Genomic DNA, 12,832 nt, shown 5'->3' on the forward strand with positions numbered 1-12,832 from the left:
ACCGCGCTCCTGCCCCGCGCACGCACTCCCCACCTGCTCCTCCGGGGAAGGTCATTATCCCGCTATTCACCGGCAGCGGAGCGTGCACGGGGGACGCGCGGCGCATTGTGCTGCCGGGCGCCGCGGTTGGCTGCCGAGCGTGGGAAACTCCGCCAGCCCCCGGACCCACCGGCTCTCCCAGCGCTCACGCGCTATAAAAGCGGGGCAGAGCTGGCTCCCGCCACACGCTTCTCCTGGACGCCCACCCTCCCGAGACCCTCCTGCCTCGCTCGGGACAAATGGCTCCCAGCGCTGTGTTCTTGGCGCCTGACACTCTGCTGACAGCAAAAGAGAAAAATAAAGTAAGTACCAGCACGGCCTGGCGGCTCGGGGCTGCGCGCTCAGCTCTCGTCACAGCAGTTTGCACCACATGAGAAACTTGCCCACGTCCTTTAGGAACAGAGATGTGCAACTAACAGTACTGTGAAATGTTTGAGAAAAGATCTTTCAAAGAGTAAGTGTCTTTTCCTTTGCTTTTTGCAGCTCAGGAAGCCGGTGGTGGAAAAAATGCGCCGTGACCGGATTAACAGCAGCATCGAGCAGCTCAAGCTGCTCCTGGAGAAGGAGTTCCAGCGGCACCAGCCCAACTCCAAGCTGGAGAAGGCCGACATCCTGGAAATGACCGTCAGCTACCTGAAGCAGCAGAGCCAGCTGCAGATGAAGAGTGAGTATTGAATTTGTTGCTCTCTGTAGCTTACTGTAAATTCATGACAGTTAATGAAACCATAGCCATAAGCAATTGCCCTTAACTCTTTTCTCTTTCCCTTCCTCTTTTCTTCCCTCTTCTAGCTGCAGGATGCTTTCGTAAAAGCTTTCAGTTTGACTTCAGGGAGGGCTACTCTAGATGTCTGCAAGAAGCTTTCCATTTCCTCTCTCTGCATAAAGTCCAAACAGAAACACAGACCAAACTTTTAAGCCACTTTCAGAAGAGCCAGTCGGCTGCTCCAGAGCTCGCCTTTCCGTCTGGCCACCACAGCACTCCGAAGCAAGGATCTCCAAAGGACACCAATACCCTCTGGAGGCCCTGGTAGTCAGGGAAGTGCTTCCTTGATGGACTTTTGCCTTTTAGAGTCCAGAGGAAGGATCTGACTGCATCTGATAGTCCAGCTCTGATCCTCTCTTCCGTAGGGAATATTATTTTCCCATGTATTTTATTTATGTATGGAAAGAATGGAATACTTTTGACTTTTATGGAATCTTTTATGGCAAAAGTTGAGGCATTCTGTTGAGTGGTATCGATGCTGCGCAGGCACTGGTGATAACAGTGCGCGCGGCACGCGGCCCGGGCAGGGGCAAACGTCTTCATAGTGAAGGAGTCTTTTTGTAACGGGCGGGAATTGCTGTAGGAGAGATTCTCTAACGTTGCTCTAAGAGCCATCCGCGCTGCTCTGGCTTGACCAGGAGCCCACGTTTGCTGGTCACTCTGGAGAATAGATTCCCCACCCTTGGTTCATGCACACTTGATAAAACAATTTCCCCCTCCTTGCTTACCACTTACACAGAAACAGAGATCAGTTTTATGGTTCCCTAATGGCCCTTTCATAGTCTTAGTATACAGAGTGGGATGGATGAACAGAAGCTAGGAACTATGTAGAATATTTCTACTGCTTTGCTACTTTTTTCATTTTAGAAAAAGATTATGTTACTGCTTTATGTTAAAGAAAGGATAGTAGATAAAAGGCTGATTGGTTGATGTTATACATTTTGGGTGTAAGCTATGCTTTTTCCAGCATTTTCATATTATTAATGACTTTTGTCTGTTTGGAGTGCTTTAATTCACTATGGATGGTGTTTCTCCCATTACTGGGACAGCCCTGTGGCTTGTATGCATACTGTGTATGTGTCTCGGTGTTGCAAAGAGCAATAAAAATGCATTTGTGTGCAACTTCTGCCTGGCTTCTTTCCCTCTGAAGGATATGCGGCCACTGGGGCCTCTACAGACTAAGTAGGCAGCGCGCCCGTTTCATTGAAAAAATGAAAATCCTCTTCCCTGGAGAGCGAAGCCTTGGACCCGGCGCCCGGTCACGCTGTGGCCGTTTCGCTCTCCGGCAGCCCAGGTTCGGTGTCCACAGAAACGCAGCAAACACAACCACATAACCTTAAAGGTGCTGTGCAAGTCTACCTGGCCTGGGGCACGAAGGACACCTGGAGCGAGGACAGCAACCTGTCTAGCTTGGGCCCTCTCATGGCCCCTCAGCACAGAACCCCCCAAACTGCTGGGGTGTGTGTCAGCACATTTAGGAAATTAATTACAGCAAAATATTCATATAAATTTTTTAGTATTGCAGTATGAATATAATCTTATGAAAACAATTGCCAAGTTTGTAAATGATATTTTATCTTTTCATATCCACCAGGGGTCACAATTACTGTTTCCTTTTGGGCTCATGACAACTGTAAATACAATGAAGCAAACTGCTCAGGCAGAATTTTGGGGTTTTACACATGTACATTTCATGAAATTGTGTTTGCTTCATTTTAATGGTCAGATAGTGGATGTCAGTCCCCAGTATCCCTAGTTAATACGTGTGACATTGCAGTTGTTTGTAAAGCAAACAGATAAACAGGACAGGATATATACAAATAGGATAGGATAGGATTTATAGAACTTATATTTTAGGAGGCATTATCGTTTTTTTCTAGCAGTACTAGAAGAGAATTCTTTAAAAATCCACCCGTGTAATCCTGCATGTAGGACTTTTTCCTCTCCTCTGTGCTCTAAGGAGGTTCTCAGGCCAGGAAGAAACACCAAGCACCAAGTGAGAATTTCGTTACTGGACTGCGGTTGCCTTAACGCGGAGCTCAAATGCTTTTATGACACGTTGGGTCACAGGACCCACTGACTCGAGTCATGTGAACTGCACAGGGTCAAATCGGAAACATTACTCAATATTTTAGCTTGTTGTCTGAAGAAATAATGCGTGTGTGTTGCCAAGTAGGAGTTAAGTAAAGCAGGGTTATACTGGGCACATGGAATGAAGCAGTAACTCTGGGGCCAGGAGGAAGGAGCAAACTGCAGTACCTGCCTGCAAGATGCAGGAGTTGTTGATTGGGAAGTTCACGGGAAAAGCAGAGGAGCAGCTTGGAGCTGCTGTCCCGGTCTCTGCGTGCGCTGCAGCCTCCTGCCCTCGCCTGCGTCCGACCAAAACAGGCTGCTCCGCGTCTGGCCGCGTCCCCTTGGCTGCTCCGGAGAACCAAATTGCAGTGCTGGGCTGCCCTGCCACCGAAACGGGAACAAGACAAAGCAAAACAAGAAGCTGAATCTAACCTGCAACTTCAGCCAAACCTGCAGGTCTCAGGGAGATTGTGTTCCCATGAATTTGGGGAAAGTGGGCTACTAGTTAGAGAGATTCCAAGTTGCCTTGTTCCTGAGGGAAAGCCTGAAACTGGAAGCCACCTGCATTGCTACATGCTGGAGAATTCAGAGAGGAGAGGAAATGCTACAAGGCTTTCCCCTACAGGAAGGGTTTTGATCACAGCTTGTACCTAATTAGGCACAAAGTAACTCAAGCACAACATATAAAGCCACAGGAAACTTGTCTTCATAAGTTCCACTTACAAAACATATAATTTGCACTATATTTGCTCACAGGAGAGGTATCTATTTTTGTTCTCAAACAGAGGCTGCATCGAGTTTGTTTGTTTTTCCCTAGGAGACGAAGTTGCCCTCAGCGAGCACCGCTGCTGAGTTTTAGACCCGAAATGCAAAGAGAACAATAAAATTATAGGCAGCTAAAAATAAGCTGAAAGCATGAGAACAGAGCTGCCACGCTGATTTCTAGGCACCCCATGACTCCTACATGACTGGAAAAACGCCTACAGTAAGAGATGGTGGGTTTTACCCCTCTGATCAGCGCGGGGTGCACGCAGGAAGCCATGCAGGTGTGTTTCCCTAGGGAAGGCAGGGCCTGCGGGTGGATGGGAACCGCTTCTTGCAGCCTGTAGGGCCAAGAGCTCCCCCAGGCTCCTGGCTGCCCTGGTGTCACTTTACCTGAGGTCCTTATGGGTCTGCAGAAGTGTCAGGAATGCAGACAGTGGAACAGAGGCCTTGGTTAAGGCTTTGTCCCACCATTTCCTGCTTTCACTGCCTCTGCCAACGTTCCTCTAGGCTTTGTGGTGGCTCTTATCTCTGGCTGCGGTTTTCAGGGCTCGCGGGCTGCACAAATACCCACGTGGCTGCTGCACATTCACAAATTGGAAAATGAAAATGGCAGCAGTGGGGTTTTCCCCTTAAGGGAACGGGCCACAAACTGGGAATGCTGCCAGGAAGGTGCAGCCTAGTCCAAATGTGCCCCGAGCTGCTTGTGTCGCCTCACGGGTGTGCGGGGTGCTCAGCGGAGCTCTCGCCTCCCCGGCTCGCGCTGCGCTCCGTTAGGAACGGCCTTCCCCGCTCCCGAGGCAGGTGGCACCTCGTGTTGACACGCAGCGCGTCCCGGCAGCGGGAGGAGCGCCGGCCCGCGTCCCCAGCGGATCACGTGGCGTATTAATGGCAACAGCTGGCGAAAACACTCCCTGCGCGCCGGCTGATCCGGGCATCTGCTGAGGGCTCAGCAAGGCTGACGTGTCCATAAATCTGTGCAAGCAGCGTGAGACGGAACTTGAACACTTTTTCATTTAATTCTTAGGGTAAATAAGTTACCAGTAACCCATCTGCAGCTCCTTTTGCTTTCTTTTCCAACAGTTACTTCCATTCCAGCTAGTCTGGCACACACTTGTGAACATGTTTTCGCAAACGGCCTGCTTGGCTCGCCTCCACCTGACAGCTTGCCAGCTCTGAGGCCCGACGGCTTCGCTGCTCCGTGTTCAGAGCGCGCGCAGGGAATGGGGAAACGCGGCTCCGTGTTCAGAGCGCACGCGGGGAATGGGGAAACGCGGCGTCTCCTGCCCGGGGGTGGGCGGCGGGGCCGCTTCTGCTTTGCAGAGCGCTTCCCTCTGCGGCGGCGGCAGCTGCACCGCGGCTCCCGCGGGTCTCTGCTCCACACGCCTCCGCGGGGGCCAAGGTTCCCGGCTGCTCTCCCGGCTTTCGCTTTCACTCTGGGAACTGCTGCTTCCTGCACACGAGCGCTGCGGGGCTGCGGGTGCTGCGGGGCCGCGGGGCTGCGGCGCCGTGGGTGCTGCGAGGCCGTGGGTCCTGCAGGGCTGCGGGTGCTGCGGGGCTGCAGCTGCTGTGCTGCCACAGGGCTGCGGGTGCTGCGGGGCCGCGGGTGCTGCGGGGCCGCGGGGCTGCAGGGCCGCGGGTGCTGGGGCCATGGGTGCTGCGGCGCTGTAAGCGCTGCAGGTCCGCGGGCGCTGCGGGTGCCGCGCGCACTGGCTGCAGCATGGGGCAGCGAGGCCGGGCTGTGCTGGCACCGGCATCCCCGCGTCTGCAGCTCCCTGCGCGGGGGCCGCTGCGCCTGGTGAGTGGGCAGGGGCCCGTGCGGGGGGCGGCGCAGGGGCTGAGGCCGGGCAGCTCATTGCCTGAGTGGCGCGGGGCGGTCTGCGCGTGCTGCCGCGGGCGGGATGCAGGAGCCGCGGCAGGGAAGAGCGGCCGCGCCGCTCCCGCCCCGGGGTCCCCCAGCAGGGCCCCGGGCAGCGGCTCCACGCGCATCCTGCCGGGATGCGGGACGGGCTGGAGCCTGGGCCGGGAGGCAGCGGGTGCCGAGTGTGCCCGGAGCAGGGAGGGTGCCGAAGTGCAGACAGGGCGTTCCAGAGAGCGCCCCTGTGCTCTGCGTTCCCCGCTCTGCGGGCAAAGGGTTTCATAGGGGAGCACTGAGCTGGCAGCCTGCAAAGTTGAAATCCTTTCTGTTCTTGCCTAAAGATTATCGTGTTCTTCCTGGCAACACAACCAGAGCACGGGGAGGCTATGGACTGTGGGCTGGCAGAATACCCCACAGGCACTGAGTGTTGCCCAATGTGCGCTGCGGGTAGGTGAAGGGGGGCTCTTCGTTTAAAGAAGTATCCTGTGACTCGAAACTCTTCCTTCACCGTGTCCTCTCCTGTGACTCAAAACTCTTCCTTGGCTGCGTCTGCTTCCCAGGGAGTTCCCAATCCCTGCGGAGCTTGAGGTGTCGCGCTGCTTTCTTCATGTAGCTGCCCCTGCACTTGCACCGATCATCTTGCAACTCACCCCTGCGAGCAGCAGCCCCAAATGGCCTCGCCGAGCTGCATTCAAGCTTCACTGGAAACGGGGCTTTCACTTGGGGTTTTAGTTTTTAAGATGATCTTTGCCACTGCTACTGCTGTTAGGCTCTTTCTGAAGTCCTCATATTTTCTCTATAGCAGTTGCGCTGGTTTCATGCTGCTGTCAGTCCCAGGCCATGTAAGCTTTGCTAACAGAGCCACATTTTTTTGGTTGTTTTGGTTTTTAGGATTTCGGGTTTTCAAGAACTGTACTGCAGTGTCCAGCACAACATGCATACCTTGTGCTAGGGATACGTACACTGATGGTCCCAGTGGGCTGGAACACTGCAAGAAATGTAAACGGTGTGATAAAGGTAAGGAGGCTGCCAAAGGAGCGGCCGAGGTGGAATGTTTGTCCTGCCTTTCCTGGGAGCCTTCTCCCCTTCCTGCTTCTCCCCCCAGTCTCTTGATGATTTGGTAAAAATATGAAGAGAGGCTCTTATCACCGTGCAGACCTGAGGAAAGTATTTACTGAAGGCAAAACCGGTGTAGATCTGAAACTGGCACCAGTGAGAGTATGCTGTGTCACCTACTGCATAGAATGTGAAGGCTGCTTTGGATTGCAGCGTGGTGCCTGAAGATTTGTCTTGGGAGAAGGGGATAAGGCGCATTCCTCCCTCCCAGCTAATTGAAGAACCTGTGAATTGGGAGTGCTCGCCCTTTGCCTTGTAAGTCAGTTAGCACCGATGTAAATGTGACTCAAGATGCCGTGGGTGTGAGGAATGGGCTCCCTTCGTACGTCCAGAAAAGGAACTAACTTCACTAGCTCTGTTAATTCTCGTACTTTCCACTCATGCCTCAAGGTGAATGAACATTTTTGTTCTTGCACCTGCTGACTACACTTAGGTTAATACTGTGGTTGCATGTGCCGATTTCTTTTAGGAGCCAATCTGGTGCCAGAAGTAGCCTGTACCTCTGTGAAGAATACAGTATGTGGCTGTCCCCCGGGGCATTTCTGCAGTCACGCGGGGACTGAAGGTTGTGAGTTTTGCCAGCGCCACACTGTCTGCTCTCCTGGCACTGTGCTGAAGGAGGAGGGTAAGCCAGCATAGCATCCGCAATGACCCAAAGCAAAACATTGCTCGTGCACAATGTGTTTGGGGGCTGATCGTGAGGAAACTGGCTGTCAGTTCATCCAGAAAAAACACTGAAGAGTCAGTGAGGATGGGAAGGGCAGCGCAGGGATGCGGGATACACGTGTCCTGCTGAAAGCTTGCAGAATCCATGTACGTCCCAGATGCTGAGAGAGCTGATGTGGCCAGGGATCCTTTTTCCATATGCAAAGGCGGAAGCATGTGAGCTTTTGTCTGCAGTGAAGAGTCCACAGTAATCCGTGGGTCGTTTAAGAAGACCCTGCTGACCTGGAGCTCCTTTTGGTCCCATGTGCAGGTGGAAATCCTCTCGTCTTCTCCCTCCTAGGCACAAAAACCACTGACAACGTGTGTGAAGTTTGTCCCCCTGGAACCTTCTCAGCCGCCAACATGTCACACAGCTGTATACCCTGGCCTGGGTAAGCAGCTCTTCTCAACTGTTGAGTCTGCGATGTGCTTTGTTTGAAACAGCAGTTTCCAGCTTCAGTAAGGTCCTGAGTATGGCAGGCTCTTCCTATGGCCCTGCCACTCTTCCTTGAGAACAACTTAATTTCTCTCTTACTTACAAACTCACTAGCATGACAGATTTAGCCTTCAGCCCCTTGTCCCAACCTGTCCCTGCACAGGGGACTTGGACCTCCAGCTCCTCCTGGACCCAGGAGGAGCAGTGTGCCTGGGTTTCAATAGATGTGCCCCTTAGTTACAGTGGAACTGATGAGAGTTTGCTTTTGAGGAGAACCAAATTGCATTTACATGTATTAAAACAAAGAGGTAAAAGTCAAGTCCTTCTTTGATCAGCCATGAAGTCAGGGAGACTTTCTGAACGTCCCTGGACAGAGGTGTGTGATAAAAATAGTGTGAAGTTTGCCGACATGTTCCAATGTGAATATCTCTTTCCTCACATCAGGCTCAAGCAGAATGGCCTAGTACAAGGAGAGGAAGGGGCAGCTTCAGATGCGGCTTGTTCAAATTGCTCCCGTGCTGCTGTTATCACTTGCATTTTTATTGTACTTACGCTAGTTGCTGGTACAATGGGCCTTGTGTATATCTGCCGTAGGAGGAAGAGGAAAAATCATGCGCCACGTAAGTAAGAACGGTGTATGTCTAAAGGGATAATTTTACAATAGTTACTAGTTTGAAGAATAGTTTTTGTTTCACCAGAAGATATGGGGCTACAATCTTAGCAGCTAGTTAGAGGTGATGGGTAAAGAAAGGCCCCATTTCTGGGTGCCACAGTTCAGTGGGGTTTGATGCCCCCCTTGGAGGCTGAGCCTGTGCGGGCTCATCACTGAGCCATGTGCCCACACATCTAAGGACAAGCTAATTAGATTAGAAAACGCATTAGTGCAAAATTCATCTTACTGCATTTTGATGGGGCTGTTAACTTCTATTTGCAGAGGTTCAGGAATCAGGGGTGAGTAGCTCTTCTTTTTCTTTCATTTGTTGAAATCTGAAATAGCTTTTTGTTTAGTGTTTGCCTGTGCTATTTGTTTTGTGGGCTCTGTGTTATCGGAGGAGCTTGTGGACAAGGGGAATGTAGGTGACTTCCAGAATTCCCAAGGCAATGCAGTGTAAGCTCATCTCAAGTGATCCTTGTTAGGGCACTTGGGATCTAGTCCCAGTGCTGTCATTATCCCATGCCATTGTCCAGCAATGGATGTCCAAGGGGATTTCAGAGATGGACTCCTACCGAAAAAGTGGAGCTGGTTTTACACAATTGGGTATATCTATTATCTCTCTATTCTGTGACACTGCATATCCTCTAAAAGTTTCAAATGACTACTTGCAAGATCTGAGGAGTGCAAAGGATGGGTCATGTTTTCTAGGAAAAATGCTGAATGGCCCGTATAGTTTGAACTTCCGATTTGAGAGAGGACCAGCAATAACTCCTGGTCTTCCAGCGTCCAGCTTACTCAAGCTGTTAGCAGTGAAAATAGCAGGCATTTGCCTAATACAAGCTGACTCTTCCTACTCTCTGGTTTCCTGTCATGTTTTGAAGAGTGGACAGCAGGGTCAGACACTGATATTAACTCTGCAGAACCGGGATAAATTGGTACCTGTGCCGGCGACCAGTGCCAACTCTGAAGAACGCAGTTCCCAAATAGACATTTTTGTCTGAACAGTTGTAGTCAATGGAGATGGCAAAGAAAAGCAATCCCAAATGTTCATACGGAAAAAGACAGCTTATTGTGTTGAAGATGAAAGGAGGACCTACAAAGGAGCTACGGAAAAAGCAGTTCCAATGAAATCTTCTGAAGCCTCAAAGCTGAGTGATGGAGGAGAATGGTCAATATTGCCAGAGGTTTTAAAGCTTCTTTCTTTTGCATCCTCACTTTATAGGGTAGTGTGGCCTGTACGGGGCTTCAGGCATTTCTGGATTAATACATCTGGAATTTCTTTCTTTCTTTCTTTCTTACCAACTTGGACAGTAATTACTTGGTATGCAGGTAATTATTCCAAAATGTCTCTGTGAGAAAAGATTGTATATATATATATATATATATATATTTGTTTTAAAGACACTACATAACATCTACATAACACATTTCCAAAAGGAATTCTGTACATATTTTACCTTTTAAAAAGTGAAGTTTGATGGGAAAACAAGTCTAGTACTGAAAGAAACATGTAACCTTTAATGATCCTTCAGAAATGTAATGTACATACTTACTGTCTTTTGCTAGGCATCTCTGCTCAAATCTATGATTGTATGTCACAGCAAAAAAGCTTAAGGTCTCACATTACAATTATGTCTAGAAATAAAGTTCTTAACAAGAAAGTCTCACTATTTTTCCTTTAAGGCTTTTTTTTAAGGTCCAATAAAAGTCATGTTCATGCTAGCCTTTGCCTTGCAGTAATCATGGAAGTGTGAACTGTCCACCATTTCTTTTACTCCCATCTATTTTACATAAGAAAGAACAGCTATGGCATTAACAGTTCCGATGTTAAAGCTCTGAAGATGACTAAAAGCAGAAAGGACAGAGGTTCATTGATTCCTGGACGATGCAGCAAGCTGTATAGTAAGAACTCGACTAGCCCTGACTGCTGCATTTTTGATTCTGGAGCTTCTGACAAATGCGTTCTTAGTTTTCTATTATGTTTTACCACCTTAGCGGCAGGTATGTGATAACTTACTGGATAGGTCACAATGAATAGTAAGGTTATTCATTGGGCAAACGTGCTTTTTTATCTTTGTTTCTCTAAATTACTTCTTTTGTAGCTGGTTTCTGTTTTACAGGGCTGAATATTTTCCACCATTGGGCTTACTGTTGAATGTACTGTTAACCAGTAGTTGTTCCTCTGTAACGCATGTGTATGAAGTGTTACTTCCATTGCTGAGGGAAAAGTTGATTTAGCAGACTGTCAAACAAACTCAAAACCCCAAAGAGGAGGAGTTCAGAAAACAATGGCAAGAAAATTTCAGCCCCTGTCTGTGGCTACTTGCCAATCATTGGGTAAGTACAGGCTGTTTTTCATCTTTTTATAACTTCCCTCACTATGAAAGACCTACTCTGGCTGCGTAGCATCCTGCTTTGGCAGCTGAATTGTTGATATGTGTGGCTTTGAACAGACTTCAGCTCTTACAGCTTTGCAACTTGCAGTACCGCTGCTAGCTCACATGTAGCAGGTGTTACTCTGCACCTTGCTGCTGACATGTAGCTTGTTTTCTTCCTTAAATGCAAATCGTGAAATTCATTACCTGGCAGTAACATTTCTGACAGGATGCTTGGCTTTTTGGCTGGCACAGATCTCGCTCAGAATATGGTGGTATACGGGTCTGAAATTTCATTGCTGTTCATCTTTGCATAACCCAGATCTGTTAATTTTCACCTCGGGTTAATCAGAGTTTGTAAATCACTCTATAAACCTCAAGTGGAAGGTGCTAGACATATGTAAAGCTTTTACAGGTGTTGCAAGCGTGCTGGCAGGCTGCTGGCCTCCGGGCTGCCTGGTTGCCTCCCCGGCGCTCTCCCCTGCTCGCTGCATTCACGCTGTAACTGTCTCTCTGTCACTAGCAGGTACCACAGCTGAGGCAAACGTGCGTCTTCGATATATCTGAGGTCTGAAAAAGTTGCTGTATGTTTTGGTAGTCTTTTTATGCCACCAGGTGGCAGCGTGGAGAAGGAAATACTCGGTTTCCTGTTATTCTGGAAAACGCAGTAGCGGTATTTAAATGGACGGTGAGGTTATCTCTGTTCAGGTTTCATCAAGTCACTAGCTGCCAGCAGGAGGTAGAGGGCTTGAACTGTGGAGGGGAGGTATGGGGATAAAGTAGAAAGGCACCTGTAGGACTTTAAAGGGAGACTTTAGCTTAGGCACTTGCAGTGTGCTGGCACAGACACAAAGAGACAGATGGGAAGATTCTCCTGCAGGTGGGAGGCTTAGTAAACTAGCATGATAAAATAAGTAACTTCCATGTGCTGTAATCATGAACTGGAACAAAACCTCCCCGGCACATTCTAATTATCCCTTCAGCAATTGTTCTAAATGGCACATCTCCAGAGCTTAGTGATTTTGCAGAGTAATTAACTTATCAACCTTGCGAACCTCCTCCCCTGACCTCTGCACAGCTCTGTGTGCTTTCTGCTGCTTGGCACAGAGAGAAGCAAGAGCTTCTCCTTTCAGCTAAGGATTATGCACACTTTAACCAACCTAGTTTTGTGGAAGAGCCATATGAAAATATCAGATATACAAGGGAAAATGGTCTTATATTACTTGTGTGCACACAGTGTAAGTAAATTCCACATTCAAGTAATTAAGCATGGAAAATCTGGGTAAGTGAAGACAGTGAAGTGAGGCAAAGCTAGTGAAGATAGACAAAACACAGCGGTTAAATACACTTTATTTTGCCTGCCGCCATATACAAATTATTAAATAGTAGAAGCTGATTTATCAGAGCAGTTCACTCTCTTATAACCAATCATCTAGTTTTTTTAAAAATTGAACTCTTTCAACTAGGACACAGTAGCCAAATAATCTTTTTGTGAGCATCAGTTTCAGGTCTGATGAGAAAGGTGAACCTTACTTATGGCCAGAATAAAATTTGGGCAGCAGATCTCATTGAGTGTTGTAGAGATAGAGAACACTTGAAGTATAAAGTTCCTACCTTAGTGCATGTATAATCCAATCCAGGAGCAAAGGCAAACCTAGTCTGTATGCCAATCAATTTTACAATGCATGGAATAGGCACAGTGGGTTAATTAAAGAGCAAAAACACTTTTCAAGTGAATAAAAAACAAAAGGGACCCTTCTTGAGCATCCAGATGCAAAGATCCTATAGCACAGAACTTGATCTTCCTAATTCTCTCCAGATCTCTTTTAAATTACTTACTGTCCATTAGTGTTTTACCAAGTCTGTTAGCTCCTAAACCAGCCTTTTCACTTGTAATAGCTTCCTAAAATTTTAGTATAAACTATGATATTGCATGAAACTGTTGCATCTCCTGTTTGTTTTGCTAGCATCCTTAAATAATCTGACTTAAATGACTTTGATGGGAATATTAGAGAGAACTGGAACTTAAAAAAAAAAAGAAAAAAAAAAA

The 12,832-nt window shown here is 48.5% G+C and overlaps 2 protein-coding genes across 2 annotated transcripts; both read left to right on the forward strand.

Moving 5' to 3' along the window:
- The first annotated feature begins 238 nt into the window (after positions 1–238).
- LOC104577781 (transcription factor HES-5) lies at positions 239–1,219 on the forward strand. Its single transcript, XM_010225282.2, has 3 exons — positions 239–341; positions 523–703; positions 829–1,219. The coding sequence occupies exons 1-3, from the start codon at positions 279–281 to the stop codon at positions 1,068–1,070; spliced, it is 486 nt and encodes a 161-aa protein (XP_010223584.2). The 5' UTR covers positions 239–278; the 3' UTR covers positions 1,071–1,219.
- Positions 1,220–5,357: 4,138 nt separating this feature from the next.
- TNFRSF14 (TNF receptor superfamily member 14) lies at positions 5,358–9,338 on the forward strand. The gene is made up of 7 exons (XM_088533728.1): positions 5,358–5,435; positions 5,837–5,942; positions 6,387–6,512; positions 7,081–7,236; positions 7,618–7,708; positions 8,197–8,372; positions 9,289–9,338. Exons 1-7 carry the CDS (start codon positions 5,358–5,360, stop codon positions 9,336–9,338), a joined length of 783 nt encoding a protein of 260 aa, XP_088389854.1.
- Positions 9,339–12,832: the final 3,494 nt, after the last annotated feature.

Source organism: Tinamus guttatus, unplaced genomic scaffold (assembly GCF_059628265.1).
Source record: "Tinamus guttatus ecotype Peru unplaced genomic scaffold, ASM5962826v1 Tinamus_guttatus_pri_ptg000515l, whole genome shotgun sequence".
Classification (NCBI taxonomy): domain Eukaryota; kingdom Metazoa; phylum Chordata; class Aves; order Tinamiformes; family Tinamidae; genus Tinamus; species Tinamus guttatus.